Source organism: Plecotus auritus (genome assembly GCF_963455305.1).
Source record: "Plecotus auritus genome assembly, chromosome: 2".
NCBI classification, from domain to species: Eukaryota; Metazoa; Chordata; class Mammalia; order Chiroptera; family Vespertilionidae; genus Plecotus; species Plecotus auritus.
The window spans coordinates 121,648,585-121,673,940 of record NC_137771.1 but is presented as its reverse complement, the minus strand read 5'-3'; the positions used below and the strand labels follow the sequence as shown (position 1 = coordinate 121,673,940).

General features: G+C 37.8%; 2 protein-coding genes across 2 annotated transcripts in view; one reads left to right on the top strand and one right to left on the bottom strand.

The window, feature by feature from the left end:
- The window catches only part of MED12L (mediator complex subunit 12L), a 411,338-nt gene that overhangs the window by 58,535 nt on the left and 327,447 nt on the right, over nt 1-25,356 (bottom strand). The window contains exons 20-31 of the mRNA XM_080653836.1: nt 22,629-22,760; nt 18,094-18,321; nt 17,371-17,512; nt 15,896-16,016; nt 15,429-15,530; nt 14,538-14,651; nt 10,583-10,782; nt 6,949-7,137; nt 5,912-5,986; nt 5,608-5,798; nt 4,658-4,819; nt 2,388-2,499 (exon numbers count right to left, since the gene is read on the bottom strand). Coding sequence (XP_080509962.1) covers nt 2,388-2,499; nt 4,658-4,819; nt 5,608-5,798; nt 5,912-5,986; nt 6,949-7,137; nt 10,583-10,782; nt 14,538-14,651; nt 15,429-15,530; nt 15,896-16,016; nt 17,371-17,512; nt 18,094-18,321; nt 22,629-22,760 — 1,768 coding nt within the window. The remainder of the gene's footprint in view (nt 1-2,387; nt 2,500-4,657; nt 4,820-5,607; nt 5,799-5,911; nt 5,987-6,948; nt 7,138-10,582; nt 10,783-14,537; nt 14,652-15,428; nt 15,531-15,895; nt 16,017-17,370; nt 17,513-18,093; nt 18,322-22,628; nt 22,761-25,356) is intronic.
- P2RY12 (purinergic receptor P2Y12) overlaps nt 1-25,356 on the top strand; it is a 49,996-nt gene that overhangs the window by 2,421 nt on the left and 22,219 nt on the right. The window lies entirely within an intron of this gene.

The window sequence follows — 25,356 nt, the reverse complement described above, 5'->3', positions numbered from 1 at the left end:
GTCCACTTACACATGGATTTTTCAGTAAATATGCAGGCAGCCCCTCTATAAATATGGGTTTCATATCCAAGAAATAGTATTTTTTATTTGAGGTTGGAAATTTGTGGATTGTGAAGGGCCAACTGTAATGTGCCGTTCTTCACCATAAGGAACTTGAGCATTCACGGGTTTTGATTTCTGAGCGAGGATCCTGGAACTAATCCACTGTGAATTCCAGGAGGATGACTGGAGTTTTGGGAAGGCAAAAGTTATATAAATTTTTTATTGTCTTGGGGTCGATGCCCTTAAACCCCATGCAACTCAAGGGTCAACTACACATCATTTCATTGGTCTTATAAAGATAAGTATTAGGCAGATAAAATTACATTTTATATCAGCTCTAGGTTATATTTCTAGGGACACGCTGTGAACCCTAGCAAATGCACTAGTATTATTTTAGTATCCTTTTGAAGTGGAATCTTGTCATTTCATAGACTTGTCTTCCTTGATAAAGATAATACATACTAAAAAAAAAAAAAAAGATAATACATACTATTTTGAAAAATGTGACAATTTGGACATTAGTCAAGTGGCATATCCACTTACAAAGTGAGTGCTTCTTCCCTGACTCAGAATAATGCTGGGAAAGGGAAGGTGTTCTTAGGAAGGGCAAACTGCAAGTGGGCAACACCCCAGGATCAGATGGCAGGAGCAAAAACAAATGCATACCCCCCCACAAAAAAAAAAATCTCATGCTGCCATGCTCTGAAATATGTGGTAACTAATGAGAACCATCTTAAAATAGTTGAAATGAGTCACATGCAGAAGTAAGCCCAGCAGATGACCTATAAGTATCCTGCAGGGTAAGAGGAGAACACTTTCCACAGCTCACCAAAAGAAATGGACTTCTCCCAAGGCGAGATAAGGGAGCAAGGCAGTTAACAAAGCACACAAGCTGCCATGGAGCTTACATTCAAGCGGCAGGATGAATAATAAAAATCAAGTGTAACAAGTGGTATGAACTTGGGCCAGGGGATAGAGAATGACCATCGTTCTATTTTTAGAGAGTGATCAGGGAGAGCCTCCTGAAAGGAGGTGACCTGTGAGCAGAGACCTGATGAAGTGAGGGAGATAACCATGTGCATGTCTGAGAGGAAAGCCATCCAGGTGAAGGGAAGAAAAGATGCAAAGGTGCTGCAACGAGAATTTGTTCAAGGACCAGCAATGTGGCCACAGTGAAAAGAATGGCATGAGCAAGGCCATGGCTGGTAGGAAAAAGGTAGAAGTGAGAGCCAGTGCCAAATCACTAAGGCCTTATAAGCCCAGGCTTCGAATCTTTATTCTAAGTATAGCAAGAATGATTGCAGCATTTTGGGCACCAAATAAATGTGATTCACATTTAAAAAGGATTATTCTGGTGACTGCGTAGAGCAGTGGTCGGCAAACTCATTAGTCAACAGAGCCAAATATCAACAGTACAACGACTGAAATTTCTTTTGAGAGCCAAATTTTTTAAACTTTAACTTCTTCTAACGCCACTTCTTCAAAATAGACTCGCCCAGGCCGTGGTATTTTTGTGGAAGAGCCACACTCAAGGGGCCAAAGAGCCACAAGACCACTGGTGTAGAGAATAGATTTCTCATATCCAAAAGCTAGAAGACAATGGGAGAACCAAGCAAGTGTCCTTGTTCATGTTCATCTAGTACCATTCAAGGAAACGACATGAAGTCATAGAGCCATAGCACCATAGGAGGGCTCCATTAGGCTCTGCAGCAGGATAATACATCCCACATGACCCACCTACCCACTCTGCTCAATTCCACAATCTCCAGTTTCTAATGTGGTCACTAGTTTCCTTGTGGTACAGACAATGCAAGTGCCCGGGGAACTGCAGTTGCTGGAAAGACAAAGTCCGTATTCTCTATCAATGAACCAAAATGACTTCTGATTTATAAAGGAGAGTCTTGTGTACTTGACTGGCATCATCCTGGCTCTGGCAGTAAAATGAAATTGAGTTTCTGCACCTACAGAGCTCAAGATGAGACCCTGACTGATAGGTGGAAGACCCCTTAGGTCTCAGATCTCTATTTCTGTCCTCCTGCCATGCTGACTGCAACAGGGACATCCCCAGGACCCCTCCCCTGAGGCAGGATCAGGAGAGAAACAGACATGTCCAAGTTATGTGAAATGTGCAAATGTTACTTTTATAGTCTGTGGACATTAATATAAAATTGTTAATCTTGTGGTGACTAGAATGTCAGGTAGGAGAACAGAGCATGGATTATGCCGACCTGTATCTAATCCAATCACAGTGTGTTCTTATTAGTTTAATCTAAACATTTGAAAGGAAAACAAATTAATGTCATTAGAAAAATACTTGTCTGGCTTAATACTCTACTCTACTTTACCTGATTAACTTGATTCTGGAGAGACATTAGGAGGCCTTCTCGTTGTTCATCTTGTCCCTTAAGACAGGTAAGGACCAGTGAGAGGAATGGTTGTTGGCTCAAAAGAGACATACTACAAAGCAAATCATAACAGCAGATCTAGTTAGAAAGAATGGATTACTTCTTTGCAACACTGATTTTTTGTCCTCGGGTTTTTGACTCACTATTTTACTAATAGTGAGTCAAAAATGGAGAGTTAAGTCATATCTCTACTGATTATATTAAAAGCCACAGTAATGCTTCTAAATAATTTAATATTGAAGGCATTCCCCAAACTAGCATAAATTCATACTGCAAATGAGTGTGTAAGGGTGGAGAAGGAAGAAGAGAATTTGTATTTTAGATCAGTAAGTTGCATTTTATAATACACATTAGAAGGAATATCACCTTATACATAGAATAAAATTTAAAATGTACACTTCCTCTCACACAAAACTTTAGGGTCCAGCCCTGATTGCTTTGCTTGTTTTATTTTTCAGCACATTTCTCGAGAACAAACAGTGGGGTATTTACTGGTAGAGCTGAGACAGCACCTGGTTCAAGGACCCAGTATCGCACAGTAAATATCTTGCCAAATACCAAAGTGCTTGCTCATGACTTGAGGAGCACAGCCCCTCCACCCCCACAACCTCGACTTCCAAGGGGTTTTAAGACATTTGGGCCCAGCCAGTGTGGCTCAACGGTAGAGCTAGAGCGTCAACCTATGAACCAGGAGGTCACAGTTCGATTCCTGGTCAGGGCACATGCCTGGGTTGCGGGCTCAATCCCTAGTAGAGGGTGTGCAGGAAGCAGCCGGTCAACGATTCTCTCATCATTGATGTTTCTGTCTCTCTCTCCCTCTCCTTTCCTCTCTGAAAGTAATAAAAATATTTTAAAGAAAGACATTTGGTAAAAATGCTATTAAAATTTATTCAATTATTAGAGAACAACTAACTAGTCATACTGATAAACTAATTGCTACACTGGAAAGAAAAATTTCTTCAAATAAGATCTAGGGCAAAATATTTCAATCTGCTTCATTTTACATCAGCAGACTGAGAGATTGACTTGGGAAGGGCCATTTTGAAACTTCATACTAGCCTCTTGACCTCTCTGTGGTAGGCGGGGCAATGTACATACAATCCACCATTAGCTAACAAACTTTGAAAACTAAATTGGTTGGTTAATTAATGCTAGCAAACATAACGAAACAATCAGATAACAAACAAAATATGAGCAAAGTTAGGTCTCTACCAAATGTTCTTCAGTTAAGAATGAGGCTCAGAAACCAGACCACCTGGTGTAAACCCCAGCTTCCTAACTCCTTAGCTGTGTTCTCAAGAAATTTACTTAACCTTTTAGTGCATCAGTTTTTTTTATCTGTAAAAAGTGTATAATGGTAGAGCTAAGATCAGCACCTGGTTCATGATTGCTATGAGATTTTAAAAGTTTGAGTATGTATGAAATAAATTTTACATAGGGGTTGGCATTTATAAGAGCTCAACAAATGACTGGTACCAAAATATTATTAATTAGAAGAAAATAATATTTCAAAATTTTTTCTTTATTCCCCCCCCCCCCCCCAGCATTTATCCCCCCTGTACCCTCTTTCACTTCCACCCACCCCTATCCCCACACAATCAAACAGAAGAAATTATCATTATTTCCCCCTTATCCTTTGGTGCTAAATTCACCATGTTTTCACATTCGAGTGTGGTTTTAGATTTCTTCAGTAACACAATCAGTTTTCAAATAGAATTATTTGAAATCTTTTCAGGGCATAAAATAAATTAACATTAAACTTCATGGTTTGTAAGTTTTAATATCTAATCTAGAACAAGAACCTTAAATGCTAAAAATATTAGTAACCATTTCAGGGTCCAACAAGACAGAACTAGAAATATTTCTATGTATTTTAAACATAAAGAACTAAGTAATAAAATAAAAAGAAATAAAAGTGATTAAAAGGAGAAAACAGGGACCAGGTGGCAATCCAGGTCTGATTCAGGATGCAGTGGGGCTAAGAAGTCAGGATTTTCATAGTGCAGCGAAGATCGGGGTGTGTAGGCAGAACTGAGAACGGGTAAACAGTATAACCTGGAACTTCTTAGGAACAGCGCCTCACCTAACAAAATACTTTCAATTTCATTTAATAAAATCTCAGTGGACTTGGAGGGCAGTGAACATGTATGTTTGTAGAATGCTACATTTCTTTTTTTCAAATCTGACAGAGACACACCTTGCAGCCATACCTTTTCTGTTTTTGTCTGTCTCTTTCCTTTTTTGAAGAAGAACCCAAGTGCTGTCCCTTCTCCAGCTCCTCCCCGGCAGCTTTCAGTACTCTTCCTTGCACGGAGGTTGGCAGCCTGGCAATGAGCGGGGCCACCAGCCACACACCCCTGCGTTCAGAGGAGCTAAAATCAGAAACAGACGTTATGCCCAATGAGGCACCTTTTTCTTACAGTTATAACAGAAATTCCCATGTAAAAATTTATACACAAGATACACTGATAATTCAGAAACGTCCCTTTCATTTCTATGCTATCGCACAGTAAATATCTTGCCAAATACCAGATATTTGCACACACTTTTCCACTCGTGCTTATAGAGGGCAATAAAAAACACGGTTCTGGGAGGATACTATAACTAAACGTTTGTTTAAACATCTATAAACACAGTTTTCTATTATTGTGGCTCTCTGATTAGTAACAGTCCTTTTGTCCAACACTTTTTTGTCCTGGTTAAGATATGAAATGTTCTGGTTATGTTTAAGCACACTGATAGCCTGTTTTTAAAGTTTTATAATTCACCAGTTATACTTTACACCAAAATGATGAAATACAGCCTTTCATGATCATCATTTATGCAAAAATGCTAAATTTTAAAGAAGGCAGCAAAAGTGTTTCCTATGTAATGAATACCACAGAACAGTGAACACTAAAGAAATTAATGCACCCTGAATGTCACCTGTGGTTCCAAGGAGTCTGGGCCCGATTAACCTAGTATTTAGAACACTAAGATATCATGCAGCCTGTAGTATTGCCCTTTACCTTATTATTAAATAATGATAATTGACACAAGTAATTACTTTCTTCATATTCCTGCAGCTTTATGAAAAAATACTGATTATGCAAATAAAACACACTGTTACATGTGAAAAATTAACAAGAGACTACTAGTAATAAAGCTACAGAAAAAATACCTTAGAAAAGTCTTTATTCCATTCTGCCTTGTGCTGCCTGCATCGGTGCATCCGATCCCGTTCGGATTGAAGAGCCCCGTACTGGAATTGGAAGAGTTGATGCTCATGTCAGCAGACTGCTGGAACACCTCTATGGTTGCCTTAGCAATATTGTCCAGTAAGTTGTTCATTTCAGCCACCGAACCAGAGCCCTAGGGTCAGACACAAGAAAACTAGCACACATACTTTACTTTATCCTCAAATGTCAACATGCTTTGCTTTTTACACAATTTTATACACATGCATGCCCTTCAGATATACTCACTGGGTCCTTCAAGCACTGTTTAATCATTAACTGAAGTTCTAGCCAGGACTGCCTCAGTGTCCACTGCTCAAGATTCTGGGGAAAATGGAAATAACTAAGACATTAAGGACATTACGCATGTCTTAAAACATAGTAATTACTGGCAGTTTCCCTATTTCAAGAAAGAGTAGAATAGTCACACACAAGAAAGGGATCTACAGGCACCCCTGCTTTTCAAAAGTTTGTGCTAAATGCCCAGCCAGCGTGGCTCAGTGGTTGGGCATTGACCTATGAACCAGGAGGTCACAGTTTGATTCCCAGTCAGGGCACATGCCCGGGTCTTGGGCTGGATCCCCAGTAGGAGGCATGAAGGAGACAGCCGATCAATGATTCTCTCTCATCATTGATATTTCTATCTCTCTCTCCCTCCTCTTCCTTCCTCTTTAAAATCAATAAAAATAAAAAAGTCTGTGTTAAGTATTTCACTTTTTCTTTTTAAATATTTTTATTGATTTTTAAAGAGAGAGGAAGGAAGAGAGAAAAACAACTTTGTGAGAGCAGAACATCAATCTGCTGCCTCATGCACACTCTTCCCCTCTCCACCGGGGATCAAGCTGCAACCTGGGCATGTGCCCTGACTGGAAATCGAACTTCCAGTGCACAGACAACGCTCAACCAACTGAACCACACAGGGCAGGCAAGACCTACATTAGCTTGTTTTCGCTAACAGAATGAAGTTGGAGAGTGGGAAAACAGTGTTGTGCTTGCTGTGCAGTAAGTTGTGATGGAGGCAGTGGGCACCCAGCAGTGAGGGTAACCCAGGCACCAAGCCCCTTCCCCGGGAACCACACACAGCCTCTCAGCATCCAGCCACCATGGTTTTTAAACCATGCCTGTGAGCATCTGCTTTATCTCGACTTATTTTGCACATTTATTAGCAAGATGTGTCCTAAGGCATAAGAAAAGCCTAAGAGTAAGAATGCTACAGTCATTTTTCTTATAATTACAAAGAATGTGCCAAACCAGAGAAAAATAATCTTTAAATTATTGTCACTCACCTGAAGAATGCGCTTAATGTGCTGTCTTTGCAGGTTGTCCCCTTCAGTACATTCTTTAATGCCATGGGGATAACAGATGAGCTGCAGTAGTTTCTGTGCTTGCATATTTGAAAGCACAGGGTCCAATATTAGTTCTTTGTCTGTGCACAGTCTTTCAGGTTCTTTTAAGCAATGTTCTCCTACCCATTCCTAAAAATCATACAGCAGTTAGAATGCTAGGCATGGGCTTTCTACATGACTATGTAATATCTACTAAGTTCATGGCACATAATGGAATATAAAGCAGATAGGAATCTTCCAATTAACAAAATAATTACACACACAAAATGGTGGCAAAAGTTTTGTTTTTTTTTAAATATATTTTATTGATTTTTTACAGAGTGGAAGGGAGAGGGATAGAGAGTTAGAAACATCGATGAGAGAGAAACATCGATCAGCTGCCTCCTGCACACCTCCTACTGGGGATGTGCCTGCAACCAAGGTACATGCCCTCGACCGGAATTGAACCTGGGACCTTTCAGTCCACAGACTGACGATCTATCCACTGAGCCAAACCAGTTAGGGCGGTGGCAAAAGATTTTAAAAAAAAATTCTAAGTATTTTAAATTCTTAAAATACAAAGTGAAACCTTGGATAAAGGAAAATTTAAAAAACAGATATGCAAAAAAAAGGAAAGAAAAGAAAGCTAGGTAAAATATTGCTATGTGTTTCAATTAGAAAATGGGTTCTTGCTCTTGCAACTGTTTTACAATCAGTTTTTTTAACTTGCCATATATAAGGGCAATGAGTCTATTTATAAGATGCCATTTTATATGAAATGCATTATGCTATGTTCTACTGAATAGAACACAGTACAACATTCAGAAAATTGTCTTCCTGTTTGATATTACAATGTTAGTATTATAAATAAATGTCTGTGCACATCTATTCTCTGTACAATTGTTTTCTCAGGATAAATTTCATAAAGTGCAATTGCTGGGTTAAGAAGTATAACAAAAATTTAAGGCTATTGATGCATATGGCTAATTAACCTGTGGAGAGTTTCCACTAATTTAAACTGCTATCACCTTTTCTTCATCAGTTTTTCAAAGCAAACTCTTATTTGAAATGAGGTAAGACTTTGTCAATTGTTCCTGAACCCCATCCAAATCTGTTTAAAATGAAACCTGTTTCTTAACCACTACACCAGTGACTAAATGCTGATTATCCATTAAAATCACCCGAGGACCTTGTTAACAAAGCCTGGGCCCACAGCAAATCAATTAAGTCAATCTTAGGTCCTGGGACCAGATAGCAGTCATTTTCTTAAGGCAGTGGTCAGCAAACTCATTAGTCAACAGAGCAGCAAACTGTGGCTCGAGAGCCGCATGTGGCTCACGAGCCACAGTTTGCCGACCACTGTCTTAAGGCATCAAAACCAATTTTAACTCCTCAGGTAATTCCAATCGCCCTCACAGTAGGGAACCAATGCACAACCCAACAACTTCTTAATCCTATATAATAAAAGGCTAATATGCAAATTATCCCCTCTACCAGGAGTTTGACTGGGAATTCAACCATGGGGGTGGGGCCAGCTGGCCAACCAACCATGGCCCCTCCCCCTGGCTGGCCCTGCCCCCAATAGCCCCCCACCATCCCGATCAGGGGTGGGGCTGGCTGTCCAACTTCTCACATCCCCTCCCCCAGCTGGCCCCACCTGATTGGCCCGGGTGGGCCGGCCAGACCCCACTGGTGTATGAATTCGTGCACCAGGCCTCTAGTACCTATATAACTATTTAGCTAACTTTTACCATGGTTATAATATGCCTTATAAAAACATGACCCTGTCAACATTTGGAAAGTAAAAAAGAGTATATATGGTATGCCTTGATTCTTTTAATAAGAAAGGAGAACTTTTTTTTAAATATATGAAAAGTTAAAGCAGAAGATAATGAAACTGATCACCTAGGGCAGGGAGAGACAAAGGATAGCAGGGATAAGGGAGAGAGGACATATCTCTGAGTACACCTTTTGCATAGTTGGCCTGTGGAAGCATGCTATTCTAAAGACAGAGCTGGGTGGGGGAGGGGGGTGGACTTACACTGAATGTAAACAGAAACAGATAAAAATCAATTCTATTTAAAGTGAGAAATATATCCACAGTGAGGGAGAAAGTTCTAATGATTTCTTAACAGAATACAGTAAACTCTTAGGGAAGAACTATAAACAAATCTTCAAATCCTTTTAGTAGGCTTGTTTTTCATAGTGGTATGGGTATAGCAATTCTGAAACTATTACAGGTATACTATAGAATAAAGCAAATGAGTAAAGGGTTAATGTTATTGGGAGTGGGGTTCTTAGTGTGGAAGAAGGGAATATTAATGTGGAATGGGGAACACAAAGGACTTTGTGGGGTTGGATTATAAGTAAAGATATCAGTATGAACTAATGATTTACACACACATTTATGTATATAGATATGTTTTTTTCCTTAGCTCTGTCTGCTGAAAGGGCCTAGAAACAATGAGCACACACAGTGCCTTCATCTTGGTTTCTAAATACCATCCTGGGCTACACAGAATCTAGGTTCTACAGAGGAATGAGTAATTCTAGATCTGGGGCAGGGAAAGTAAAAAGGAGCCAGAAAATTAAAAAAAAAAAAAAGATAAAGATAAAGACATATCAAAATAACATGAGATCCAGCATGAAAAGAGTCTGGGAAAGTCTGGGCAATTTGAACATGAACATAATCAAGGACAGTAAATCATAATCCATATGGAAAATTAGTAAATATAAGCAAGGGCAGGCTTTTCCTTAGGGAAGAGTGCAAACTGGTAACTGGAGAGCAGAGGAGTTTGGAGAAAAATCACCATCTTGCACTCATCACAGTAAAGACTGGTTTGGACAAGAATCAAAATGGATGCTACATGGGAGGTGAGAGAATTTGATGAGAATATTTGCATTGTTTTTCTCTCCAAAGACTGCTTATTAATTACAAGGAAAAATAATAATTATGCAGTAGAGAAATTTTGAATTCATACAATGGAGATATCTTGATAAGGTTAACTCACCAATGAAGTGCAAATGGACATCATGGGCCTTCCAATGAGAGTATCCGAGAAGAACCCAGCATTACTGCTGCAGTGTTTAGCTAGCAATGCATAATCTGAAGCTAATCTATAGGAAACGTCACACAAATCCAACATAGTTGGGACAACTGACAAAATTGGAATGTGGTCTATAGGTGAGAAAAATTTACTGTACTAATGCTAAATCTCCCGAGTTGTTTTTTTTTTTTTAACTGTATTTTGTTTATGTTAACAAACACTAAAGTATTCAAAAGTAAAAAAGAATAATGTATGCCAACTACTCTCAAATGGCTCAGGAAAAAAAATTTAAGCATATGCATCCATACTGACACACACAAATAGAGTTATAAAGCAAATGTGGCAAAATGTAAAAAGTTAGTGAATTTGTATAAAGGTATACTAGAGTTCTTTATTATTATTGCAACTTTTTAGCAATTTGAAATTATGTCAAAACAAAGCAGGAAAATAAGGACCATCTATGTACACGTTTTATACAATAGTGAGATTCTCTTTCCAAAATAACAGTTACATATTCAAAGTTAAAGGCCAATTAAATCTGAAGATACCTGTTGACAGATAGTTCTCAGTACATATCTAGCATATTCTTTTAAGTTGGCCGTTTCTATGGAAATGCTTCTCCCACATGATTTTGCAGTTTGTGAGGCAGTCCAGATATCATCAGCATTCCCATCACGCCGCAAACCCCTCATGGTGAAGTCATCATTCTTTAGAGAGCTGACACTATTATTGCCAATTTTGGCATCTCCTAAATAACAGAATCACAAAACCAAAATCACACACATTGAAAATATTGCCAATTATTTGAGAAGTAAATGAGACAAGTTTTCAGGAATTTAAAGTATATGAATGGTATCATTGCACAGCTGTGCAACAATGAAGAGAATGGATCAAGAGAATAAATGCGAGAACCCAGAGAAGTTTCATCAGACATGGAAAAAAAGCAAGTTCAAGAATCAATCCTTACTTTGTTTATAGAATTATGGATGCTTTCACTAAACTTGGAAAGGCCATTTTGAATCACACTTAATAATCACAGAACACTGATTTCACCAATATTTCAAGCATCAATGTATTCAAATTCATTTGACTTATAGACAAGGAAAAGAAGGGTTACTCACCCTGCTAGATGTCCCTTTTCCATTTCTTCTCTTACAATGACTTATTTTCTATCCATAGGTCAAGAGAAAAGTTTTGCCTTAGCCCACCTTACTATCAACTTCTTGACAAGAGAGATTTATTTCCCTGGGAATGGAAAAGGGCAATGCATACTAAGGAAGCCCTGGAAAATAGGGCATTCATTGAATAACCCATGTCTTTCACTTCCCTTTCTGTAAACACCAACTTAGAAAGAAAACTTCATTCTCACCAATCTCTAATATATTCAACTAAAATGAAGCCAAGGAAAGTGTTTTCCTTACTAAAAAAAAAAGTTCTGGGGGAAACACTGAGCAGAAAGATTGACTATCTATCTAGATATAAGAAATCTTCTCTAGCTATGAAAGACAAAGAACTGTCATATTTTGAAGCTGAAAGAATAAAATTATTTTGGTAATAAACCTTGCCAAATGACAACAGAGCCCCCAAACTTTGGCCTGTTTACCCACAGGATCATAAGCCTGCAGAGAAAAAAATTCCTGGAACCAACAAATGAATTTACAGGAGGCCCTCAGAGCAAAACCAAGCCTAGGTCAGTGCAAAAAGTCTTTTAAAACCTATAAGTCAACTAGGAAAAAGTTTTGACTCTGATGAAAAAATAAGAAAAAATAAGAATTGCTTATTGAATATTTACTTATAAAATCATTAAAAGGAAGGGAATAATAAAAATACATTTCAACTCATCAATATCTTCATATATATTATCAAACATTTCTCATTAAAATACATGGACAAATATTACCAATTTCACTTTACTCATAGGAGTTTATTTAATTCAACAGAGTTCTTTAGGAGTTGAAAGAAAGACCAGATTCTGTGTGTATCAAAATTTAGCATGCTTTTTAGTGATATAAACAACTATTTTTACACCTTAAGTTAAACTGCTTAGACATTAGAAACCAAATCCTATATAACAATTCTATTTCTCTAACTCAACATCAGTCCTGATGGACAGGACTTGAGAGAACATTGGTTAGAACATGTAAGATAGATAAGTTAAAACTTCTTCAAAAACAAAGAAACAAACATATCTGCTAGTCCCAGACTAGGAGATCCTCAAATCAGAATAGATGTTAGAATGACCTGGAGGTTGTACCAGAACCTTCCACAATCATATAGACAATAGAACATTAGAACAGTGTTCAGTGACAGCCAGGCCCCACACTCTGCTGACATTCAACAGGCCTAATCCTGACTTGGGAAGCAATGCTTAGAAAGCTGTAGATTCCTCCAAGAACTGAAGCCAACGAAAACGCTCAAGGAGCCCAGCTGGGGTGGATCAGTGGTTGAGCATTGACCTATGAACCGGGAGGTCACAGTTCAATTCCCGATCAGGGTGCATGCCTGGGTTTTGAGCTTGAACCACAGTAGAGGGAGGACAGGAGGCAGCCAACTGGCGATTCTCTCTCATCATTGCTGTTTCTATCTTTCTCTCCCTCTCCCTTCCTCTCTCTGAAATCAATTAAAACATATCTTTAAAATAAAATAAAATAAAATAAAATAAAATAAAATAAAATAAAATAAAAAGGTCAAGGAGAGGCAGTCAAAGAAAAATGAATTGGTGATTATACATGGATAGTAAACTATGGTTATTTGGATATTTAAAGAGGTTGGCCAATTTTACTTGGGATCAAACCAGTCCTTAAAACCAAGGGGACAATGTCTAAATTGCACTCTTCTTGGTTTCTGCCATTAAAATATCTATCACTTAATGCAGTCACACTTCCAAAATTAGTTTATGGGAACTCTTCTATTTAATTTCTCTGATGAACATTAGCTACCAAGTAAAAAGGCGAATCCCTAACTTCATGGTTATGTTTATGTTTGTTAACATAAACAAAATACAGTTAACAATGGTCTCTACCTTTATTATTAAACGGAACTAACCAGCCATCTTTCCTTTCAAATATCATCAGAGTACAGAAATTTTATTATTGAGATGATCATTTAATGTTGGCTGTATACACAAGCTCCTGAGCTTAGAGGAAGGCTGTCGCCCTCCATGTGACTTTATCTTTTTCTTTTTACTTAAAAATTCCTGGGCATAATAGGAGCATCATATATGTGTGTGTATATATGTATATGTATATGTATATGTATGTATATGTATATATGTATGTTATATGTGTGTATAAGTATATGTTTATTTTTAGATGCACATTTAATAATTTGCATGTATGTATATATGTGTGCATATGTGTGTGTACATGTAGATATTTTTAGATGTACTTTATTTTATAATATATTTCTTTATTGATTTCAGAGAGGAAGGGAGGAGAGAGATATAGAAACATCTATGATGAGAGAGAATTATTGATCGGCTGCCTCCTGCATGCCCCCTTCTGGGGATCGAGCCTGCAACCCAGGCATGTGCCCTTGACCAGAATCAAATCTGAGACCCTTCAGTCTGCAGGCCGATGCTCTATCCACTGAGCCAAGCTGGCTAGGGCTGGATGCACTTTTAATCATCTGTTTTATGAAAGCCCTGTTTTCCTTCTTTGTCATCACCAAATAATACTTTCCAAGAAGAAGTATAAAGGGATAGTCTTTATCCTCAAACATGTTTCTTTAAGACTCATCAAAGACCATTCTTATCCATGCAGTAACTTCTATTCTAATGAAAGGGGGCTCCTTCACAACTTAAGAGATAATGTTTGTTTAGTGAAGGCCAAAAGAGGGTACCCAAGTTGGAATGAGATAGTGTGATTCAAGACTTCCCAATCATTCTCCTAATTTACAGAATAAAAATGTCTTAAGGCATTGCACTATAAATGAACAGAAAAGGCAGTGCTACTACTTCAGGAGGATGTATATACCAATAAAAACATAAAATACATCTTGGTCATTATAAATTATATAAAAAAGAATTATGATATCTAATACTGATTTATCAGTAATATCAATCTCAATGCAAATATCACCTGATTGATGAAAAAACTATGGTACAGGGTCAAAGTGGAAGCAGAAACACTATGATTAAAATCCAAGTTTTCTGGTGATTTACTCCTAGAATATAACATGGGATTTAAACCTTTGGCTAGGTCATCAAGTTTTCTGTGTCCATTACAAAGTGTGACTTATGCCAACAGATGAAGACAACACAAGCCAGGAGGTCTGAGGATCTATTACATCAGAATGAGATAGCATGCAGTTAAAACTGCACCAAAAAAAAAATATTTAAATTCCACCAGTGTTGTAGGTAAAATACAGACTTCTTGGAGTACAACTGAACTTGGACTTGGGGAAAGCCAACAACAACAACAACAACAACAAAACATTTCTATTAATATTAAACAGAATTAAACTTCTGGTGATTAACCAAGCTTAGTGCCAAGATAGTCTTACCAAGCATCATAATTGCTTTTAAAACAGCAAACACTGCTCCCACTTCGATGCTGTTGTGAGCAGCAGCTAAAAGGTGTCTATCACAAGATGATCTTATTCCAGGGAACGCCTTGCCTATGAGAACAAGAACAAGCCTTTCATCGTCTCATCACCATTATTAACAGTGTTTTGTAACCATTTACCGTCGTAGGGCTTTTCATTGTTAGACTGTGGGTGCTTAATTGCCGTTAGCTAGCTTTAATTGATGCTTCATGAATTCACTAAGAAACACTGCCAGCACCCTGGACTTAACCTTTTCTTTTTTACTATTAAAATAATAATGTCTTTGCTCCTTACAGAGATGTGTCAAAAACATTAGGATTTTCATCCATTTATTGCTGATGGCCTCTCTCTCTCTTCTCTCACGCTCTCTGTCTCTGTCTCTCTCTCTCTCTCTCTACACACACACACACACACACACACACACACACACACACACACACAAACCCTAACATGGAAATGATCTTTAGGAAGAGACTTCACCAGCATCCCTAGATTTTTTCCCTTAGTAAAAACATAAATGAATCATGCCCTAAGCTGCTATGCTGTGGTTTACAACTAACATGGATAGTATGTTAGAGGACCACGCTGCCCACCAGCACAGCTGGCCTAAGAGCAAAAGTATTTTTATTGTTTATTAACTCTGGATTTGAGTTTCTCAACACATCCTGATATTACATAAATGAAAGGTGTTGACAGCCCTCTCAGTGGCATCACTACACCCCTTCATCACCCTCAAGCAGGCCCCCCAAAGTCAGGAAGGAAATTACAGAATGAACAGCCTACTTGGTCATTTGAGAACCTGTAGCTGCAAATGAAAACATAATCAGAGGTTTGGGGCTATCAGCTTACCGGCTGCTTGAGGTAATAAGCAGGCCTGGGGGGCTCGGAAGAGATGGAGCAGGAGGCGGCAGGTCATCCTGGCCCCGGGCTCGGCATCCGCGTCTCCACAAGCTGGGGAAGAAGGATTTCCAAAGCAAGTTTCCTCACATGTTCAAGAACAAGTCTTCAGGTTTGCTATTAAGCTAAACTTTCTGGAATAATTTAAAACATGCTACTTATGGTAAAAAGTAAGGCACCAGCTACACTTTCCTGAGAAACTCAAATGTACATGCTTCCTCAAAACCAGGTACCAACATCCAGGGAGTCACAGTGCTCTGTGCAGAACAAGATATACAATTCTACCACCTTTACCTGCAGGCCACACCACGGTCCAACGTGTGTGCCCTTGAATACTACCTGCATTGGGTTTCACTAGTTAGACACCATCCCACCAAGACCAGCTCACATGCCCACGGCCGCCCTGGACGCCACCTCACCTGCCGCAAGGAGGGAGGGCAGTGCCACGTGCTGCACGACGTCCTCCAGGGAGAAACACTGTCGTGCTATCAGAATAGCAATGAAAGTAGCTAGTGAATCATGGAATGAAAGGTCACTCACCTTCAAGAAAAACATTGACACGTTTTAATACCTAACACCCTCTTCAGTAACAGCTAAGATTAATATCTAAGAGAATGTAGGCAACACCAATGAGGTTTCAGATCCCCAAATGAGTGAATGAAACTTAGCATGAGTATTCTCCTCTTGGCCTATTTCTACTTTATAAGACAATGAATGAGGTTTACCCACATCCCAACGCTGCAAGAAGACACTGGGCTTTATGTTGAGTATAAATGATTGAAAAAGAAAACAATAAGAAAAAAAAATCAAGAAATCCCTAAAAGATGTAGCAAAAATACAACTTTTCTGCAAAATTCAGTAGGATCTGTCATTTAAGGGTAGCCATTAATAAGCAAAGGAAAACCTGGAGGATGCCCTAGTGAAAATACAAGCCTCAGGAACGGTTTGGGGTTCTATTCAGGAATAACAAAGTAATGAGTCTTTAATATGATTAAATTAGTTTTAAAAACAACCCTGAAAATTTACAATTGACTCTTAAATTTTAAAAAGAGAGAAAAGAAAAAGAAAAGTTAATTCATTCATAATATAACCTCTACCTTTAGAGATTTCACAAAACTTTGGCAGAAAATAGTAACAACAATTTAAAAAAACCATCTATAATAGCAGCCTTCATATTAAGTTTTAGCATATGCCAGGGAGTGTGGTTAGCAATCTACAAAAAATCACCTCATTTAACAGTACAACACCATGAGGTTCATACTACTGTTAATTCCAATTTTACAGATGCATGAACTAACCAGGGTAAAGTATAACAAAAACAACTAAGAGGTTAAGGAGCAGTGTTAAAGATAAAAATATGTGTCTTTTCTGTCTAGAAAAGCAGGCCACAGGTAGGAGTTTGACATGCCTAAAATCTTAGGGAGACACAGACTGGAGTAGGACTGTCCAACCCAGACTTGAGATATCAAAACTAGGAAGTTCAATTTCAACTGGGAGGTATTTTTTTTAAATTTATAAAATTGTTCTATATGTACAACATATTAACATACAAAAGATCATACCAAGAAGTGATAGGCAAAAATAGATAAAGAATCAAGATGGATTTTTAAGAAATTCACATATCACACATATGATATTCTAGGAAATCTGTGATATATAACGGGTATATTTTCATCACTTTCAGACACAATCACCAAGAAAGACTGGATGCCCCAATGAATCTGAGTCTGGACATTCTCATGCAACACAGCACCAACCACACTCTGGTGTACTGCTTAAAGTGAGAAAAGGAAAAAATATTTTACATTTCAGTTAAGGGTTGAGTCAATTAAAAAAAATTACTAAGTAAATATTTAATTGCAGTTGAGTTGTTTTAGTGAAAAAGAACACTTACATCTACTGTGCAAAGTACATCATTGAACCCCCACACGTGATTGGAAGAACAGCAGAGAGCCTTCAGAACTCCCAGCCACTCTGAACTCAGAACAGTGCAGCATGCTGTCAGCTCGGAGGAGAAATTGGCTATGTCATTAATCCTAGAAAGAAGAAAAAGAACATACACAGTTGAAAGTAACAAAAAAGAAATACTACAGGTAACATACTTAAGAACACATATTTCACTACATAAACAAGTCATTCATTTCTTATAGTCAAGGATATAATAAATACCCACTTGACAAATAACCTAGTAGAACCTGGAGAAGATAAAAGTGAATGGCTTTAAATGTTTTCTGTTTTTAATGCTGGTAAACAACAAACAATAACCATTACAGATGTCAATTACATATTTTTACTCTGTGAAAAAACCTGACCTGTATAATGAACTTTTAAAAACATAAAAATTATTTTTAGAAACTATGTAATTTAGGTAGGCCTAAATATAGTATTTTAAAAATATAGGCAATTATTATTTGTATTTTTATTTGTATTTTTTCTTGTATATGTTTTTGTCTCTTTGGTTAAGGAAATCATACTACAGAGCAGATAAAATAATATCCACACACAAAAAAAGAAAACAACAACTGTCAGCCTAAGCAATTACTAAGGAAGTTAGTTTCAAAGTAGCACCAAAGCAACAACTATGGTTAGTCATAAATTTCAGGGTAACTCAGCTCACCTTCCAGCATCCTGATGGCCCATACATACATTCATGAGTGTATTGCAGACGAAGCTGTAGCGATTGGCTGCGTTGTCACTGAGGATCTTGCCTAGCATAGAGTAGTTGATGCTACAAGCTGAAGGATTCTCAATAAAATCCATCATGAAGTCCGGATCCCATCGCAAGTTAGAGTTAGCAGGTATCACATTATTATATATGGTCTGCTTAACTTTTGAACAGGCACTACTGAGGTTACAAGAAGAAGAGTTAAGAAAAAAACTAGAATAACTAGAAAGTTAGTTAATTTAAGGACAGATTAAATGGTAGCAACTGTAATGTATTCTTATAAAAGAGTCACATTGAGTTCTTGGTTCCAATTTCTTAATAATCAGCACTAAGCACAGTGCCTGGAATGTATTCGTTGGTCAATAAATAGTTGCTGAATGGGTTGTGAAGAACAAAACAAGAGTAAGAACTTGGTTATTAGTCTTAATCATTTTCTAAATTTTTTCTACATTTTATATGTTTCAAAAATAAAAGAACTTACTAAGGCTTTCAACAACTGTCTGAACAATAGTTGCAAAGTGTCATTACTTAAGAATAAAAATAGGTTAGACTACACATCAGGGATAATTCAGGGTTTAGTCGTAATTACATATCCTGCAAAACTATTCCCCTAGGTACAGGGTATCCAGCGGAGGTCCAGTGGCCCCTGGTCCAGCTGTGAAAGAGAAGCTCATCCCCTACCCTCCAGGAGCTTGCATTCCAGTAGGGGGAAATGGATGATACACAAATTAAATAAGAGTGAATAAACTATTATTTCTAAAAGTTTATCATGTTCTGTCTTGTAGCAGGATTAAGAGATTTTTAAGAGGCTGGCCTATTATGAAAACAGAGTATGTTTCAGTGAGTTATATCTGAATATGACATAGAATGTTAGAAGTATAAAGGGAATTTGAAAGTATCTGATCCAATCTGGCTCTGCAGATGCGGCTGAGAGACAATCTGATTTCATGTATACTCATCTGTTCCTTCCTATTGCTGTGGACATGAGTTCATAAGCAGCACCCACCTCTATTCAAGAGCTCTCTTATGCAGCAGAGAGTCTTTTTCTTTTAGATTAACTTTTTGGCAGCACATTTATTTGTGATGAAGGCAACATATGGCTTTTTACCCCTAGTGTCATACACCTACATAAATGGTAGCCAGAAATGATTTCTTTAAAAATGAAAAGGCATATAAATAACACTCTTTACCCTAAACTGTTGCCACTGACAACTGCTTTAAGAAAACAGAGATTGTTCAATTTGTTGTTTACCAAAACGTGGCTTCAAACCTCCTCCTTCAGAATCACCTCTGGGTGGTCTGTTAGCCATAAAGACTCCTGGACCTCTGTAGGTTACTGAATCTATATGTTTAAAATGCTGTTCCAGGTAAATCTAAGTGCGAATAGTGCTTGGGAAGCACTGGTCCATTAGAGAGGACTAAATCTACCCACTAAATGGCAGTAATGGTAATCTACACTATCTTTCTTTCCAGATAACTTATGTAAAAACTCCTCAGTGGTCACTGAAGGATGCACATTTACCGTCTCAAGTTATGACCTGCTCAAAATGATGGATGCTATGTAGTCTTCAGGGCTTTTTAAAATCTCCAGTTTCTGTCTTAACCACTCTTGCCAACTTTCTACTTAACTTTTCTTTCATTCTCACTTAGCAATAGTTCCTAATTTGTTTCATTTTTTCCACTAAAGATGAAACAAAATCAAACTTTGCTCTTTGCTGATTCACTCCCTAACACCACATCCTTGGTTCCCTCCACCTCCCAATTCACTGAGTGCTGGAGGAAACAGTCTTCTGCAAGTAGTGAAGCACTGTCTATTTTATTCAGCTTCCCACTTAATCCTAACATGCTATTCATTCCTGTTTTTAGAAACAAAAGAATTCTGCTGACCTCCAGCCAGGAATGCTCACTTTTTCTGAACTCTATGACTCACGGGAAAGTCTCCTCACCTTTCATTTCTACGCTTCCTGTTTCATGTATTAGACTCTTTCCTGGTGAGCTTCTGTGTTTTATCAAAAAGTCAGCTGCAACCTCGGTCACTCTCAGATTCTTACCACTCTCTGTGGCAGGTATATATGGATTTAAGGAAATAACCTAGGTATTTCCCTTCTGAAATAGCTTGTACCAAAAAACCCAATAGATTCCGATAGAGTGATGAAAGCAACACGTACCTGGAGGCCAAAATTACTTATGTTCAAATCTAAGTTTCATCATTTATTAATTAGGATGAGGAACAATCATTTGTTAGTAGGAAACATCATTTCTACTTCCTGGGGTTGTTGAGCGGAGTAAAGATCTTGTCGGAAATAGCCCAGCACTGTGCTTGGCACAAGCGGCCGCTCAGTCAGTGCTGGGTGTGAATATGTCTCCCAGATATTCCTCTTATACAATTTCACAAGTGGTGTTTCAGATCCAGCTATTAAAACTGGTTTATTAGTATATTAACAGGAATCTCTCTGCATATGTAGCTTTTGTTGGACCATATTTCTTAATCCCAAACTGCAAATAATATCTGACTTCCAGGTTTGCTGGGACAGCTGCATTTCTCTTCTACTTCTTAATCAAGGGAACCTCAGCCATTGTCACAGCTGTGGGGCACCCCTGTGCTGATCCCGAGCAGCCCTCAGTGCAAGCTGGTCTCCTAATCTCCACGCACCCAGGTTACAAGACTGGAATGAACTCATTTACACTGCCCAGCAGGAGCATTAGGGCTCCTGGAGCTTTCTTGGGAAGTTCACTATTAAAAACAGGGAGGGCTGTTACATAGAGCGAATCATGTATGAGAAAGCTCTCTAAAAACTGTCAACTGATAGCTCTGTGTGAAAAAGCAGCACAAACAGGGTATTACTACTCTTACATAATTTCTGTGGAAAGATGTTTTGTAAGATTCACTCAAACAGCATTCCTGTTCTATAAGGGATTATTTTGAAACCTAACTCATTTCATGAAAACATATTTTCACACTTTTCCCTATTGATACCATGAAAAGTTTCATGATATTTTTGTATATATCTTTTATCCAGCAGATATTTTTTGAGTGCTTCCTATGTACCAGACATAGGTACTGGGGCATAGCAGCGAATAAAACAGAAGAAGTTTCTACTGTTGGTAAGCTTACATTCTAGGAAGGAGAGAGATGATAAATAAATATGCAATGTGCCGGGGTTAGTGCTAAGGTCAAAGTATGACAGGGTAGGCAGAGGGGGATGCTATTTCAAATGGCGTGATTGGGCCCTAGCTGGTTTGGCTCAGTGGATAGAGCATCGGCCTGCAGACTGAAGGGTCTCAGGTTCGATTCCGGTCAAGGGCACATGCCCGGTTGGTTTGCAGGCTCAATCCCCAGTTGGGGGTGTGCAGGAGGCAGCCAATCAATGATTCTCTCTCATCATTGATATTTCTCTCGCTCTCTCTCCCGCTCCCTTCCTCTCTGAAATCAATAAAAAATATATTTGTAAATAAATAAATAAAATGGGGTGGTTGGGAGGAAAGCCATGAATGAACTGTGGACGTGAGCATGCAAGTAACTAGGGAAAACACAAGAGAGGTAATAGCAAGTGCAAATGCCCCACAATGGTTGCTCAGAGTGTCTGAAGACCTGGAAAGAGGGGCACATAGTTAGAATGGAACAAAGGGGAAAAGGCAGAAGGGAAAATCAGATCGAGTAGGTCCTAAAGGCTAAGTAATGACTTCAGAGGTTCTTATTCTGAATAGATGAGAAGCCATTGGAAAACTTTACTGTTCTTGTTTTAAAAGGGTGATTTTAGTAGATGTGTTGATAATATTCTCAAGAGAGTCAAGGAGGCAAGTGGGGAAACCAGTGAGAAGAACTACACAATGGTCTAACCAGGAGATGACCATGGTGGTCGTGACAGAGCAATGAAGAGTAGTCAGATTCTAGGGACTATACCTGGAAGGTAGAGCTGGCTCACAGGATTTACAAACAAATGGGTGCAAAATATGGAGCAGAGAAAACCGTAACTGATCATGCTTTCCTTACCTCCTTCTAGATTCTAAATTTATTTTGCCAGTTATGACTGTCTCCTATAATTAATCATCTGAGTTTCCTCAAAATAACATTAAATAAGCATGTATTTTCCAACATCTGTGTACCTGTGGGGGTAGCAAGTGCTAAGATGCAGAGAATGAAAGGGAGTCAGGGATGCTGTTTCAAACAGGATGGTAACGGAAGCAGAGAAACAAACAAAGTGAGAAAGTGAGTGCGCACAAAAGTGGGAAACAATGTTCCCAGTGAGGTAATAGCAAGTGCAAAATATAAAATATTGTCTCACAAGTTTATCTCAAAATCGCAATCATAGTTAAACAAGCATTTGTAATAAGGTTATAGATACAATGAAAGGTAACTCAATATGAATTCTGGCAGATATAATTGTGACTAACTTTCACTATTAAAAAGGATGACAATATTGGTCGAGTCACTAGTAAATAGAGATATAACCCTACTCCTATTCTTTTGATTTTCTTCTACCCACCTGAAGAGGTCTCCAAATTTACTTCTGAGGTGGCTACATGACACATAGAGATCGTAGAGGTAGGCTAAGATGCATCTCTCAGGAGAAGAGCACTCTGAGGGATTCACAACATGCTTTACCACACTACACAGCCTGAGGAGAGAGCATGTGAGGAGTGAGATGCACATGTTGCTAATATATACACTACTGTTTAAATCTTTTAGAGAATATGTCCATTTATTACTTGTATAAAAAGTATTAGATTGTTGATACTAATCATTATAACAACAATAAATGATTGAGAAAAATGTCAGTTTATTGTGATATTAAAATACTAGATATATTTTTAGAAAACTTCAAAAATGGCATTAACAACAAGAAAAATAAAAATTTCTCCATACAGAAAGCATATATGAATGAATTCATCAATTAAGTTGCTGTGACTAGAACATAAAGGAATGTTAAAGTAGAGAATCTCTCCTCAGCAAAAAGATTCACTAATTCAGTGAATTTTCAACAATCCCCAAATCTACTTCTTTCTTAAGGAGCAATACTTAATCAATAAATCCGGGAAATCCATTTTTAAACCATGAGCTGGTGCTCACATGAACCTGGTGAATTCACAGTTAGAGGTCACATTTCCCTTGTTTCTCCAAACTAGAAACAAATTTACATTAGTTTATCTCATATAAGTACCAAATCCCCTTCCCCCTTAGTAACATTCTCTGAAGGCTTTCAGTTCAAAGTACCATTGCTGCTGTAATCTGTGCCATTTCCCCAAATCCTAACTATGGCCTCTTTCACCCCAGTTCATACAACACAAAAGTTCATACAACACAGAGATAAAAAAAGTGGTCCAGCCCCCTCTTTGTGAGTCTGATGCTACCACCACCTTGTATTCTGTTATAGGATTCAGCCTATCATAGTGTGATGGTTCCGATTATTAAAGCTCAAATGGGCTTTAGAAATGAACTGACTCATCTTCCTCATTTTACAAAGAGGGCTCTAAGGCTCAGAAAAGTAAAGTAACCTGCTCATAGGCTAAGAGTGAGTTCACAGCAGATCCAAGAGAGCTTAGGTCTCCATACTCCCAGGCCACAGTTGACTCTACTGTTAAGGGAACAGGGTGAAGCCAGAGGGAGCCTAGAAAATACTTAGGCCAAGAAGGAATCACAAATACCAGATGTGGAACTCAGGAAAGTACAAGAGGAAATGGCAATATAGCATTCTAAACTCTATGAAATGACATCAGCAAATGGGGCCAATGGGCAGCAGATAAAAGCTGTCAATTATAGCAAAAGAGTCACATAATTATGAAAAACAGATTCAATCAACAGTTAACTATATAAACAAAAAAATTCCAAATATAACCTAAAAAGCAAAGAATTATTTTGTAAATAAACATTTATTGGGAGTATAATAGTCAATGTTTGTAATAGTCAATGTTTTCCTCATTTTTTTTTTCACTTGCCACAGGAAAGAAAAACATATTATACTGAGATCCAGTATATTCATTTGTATAAGTACAGAAAAACAAAATAACAGTTTTGGGTAAAATACCCTTACTATGTATAATAAAGTAAAAATATAATAAAGTTAATATTAAATGTGATTTTATGAACATTTTATAAAATAAATTTAAAATGTCAAAATAAATAATACTGAAATTAATTTCAAAATAAACAAAAATAAAAAATGTGCTTGTCAAAAATCTATTGTATTTATTTAATGACCAACTAATGAGTTTCATGCAGTTTAAAAAGTATGGTATTAAACAGGATGAGTGAGCTCCTAGTTCGAAAGACTTTCAGCAGCCTGGGAGAGTTAGCTATGTGATGTTGGGTATGTCACTTCATCAAGCACTTCCTTTAACAAGCCTGAGTTTTAGTTTCTTCACTTGTAAAGTGATATTAATTTTCCAACTTCACAGGGTAGTTGAGGGACATATTAAACATTCCTGTATTTCCTGAATGCTAACATGTTAATATTTTCACATTTGAAACTATCTGGGATATTTCAGATTTCACTTAATAATCTTCATGCATAATTAATGTGATAGCACTTCTTTTTCCCTGAGAGAGCTGCTGTTAAATGGATGTTACTCTTGAATAGAGTATAAATTGATTACATGTATTAGACCACAATAAAGAGTACTATCGAACCAAAGACCCCATGTTTCTTTTGAACCCAGGAGGAAAATGGAAGAAAAAGAAAAAACAGGTTGTCTTTTTTTATATAAAGCCTGGGAAAGGAGTGAGTCTTCGGTGGACAAAAAGTAGCTCAGTACAGGGTTTTTTGAGAGCTAATTATTCTACCCAGGTCCTTGTAACCTCAGTCTCTAATGGGGATGGTATTAGGTAATTATTAACCCACTAGGAGTAGTAGAGAAAACCTCAGACTATAATTCAGACAAACCAAAAAGACTAAGAATCAAGGAAGTCACGGTTTCGATTATCTTATCAAAAAATAGGTTTAGTTTATTTAAAACAATGAAGTTAAAGAAGTAAATCTCTAAAATGATAATGCATGGAAAGCTTATTTGGTGAAGGATTCTCCAAGTATAAATTGAAATTACACGAACAAAAAAGTTGTCACATGTGCGCCATACATAATTACCCACAATGCTGGGTAGGGCAGATGACAGAGTGCTATAAAAGACAGGCTTGTATTTGTAGAAACCAAGGGGAAGAAAGGAAGGCAGGATGGTAAAGAGAAAGGGAGGAAGGAATCACACATTTTTAAAAAAGTA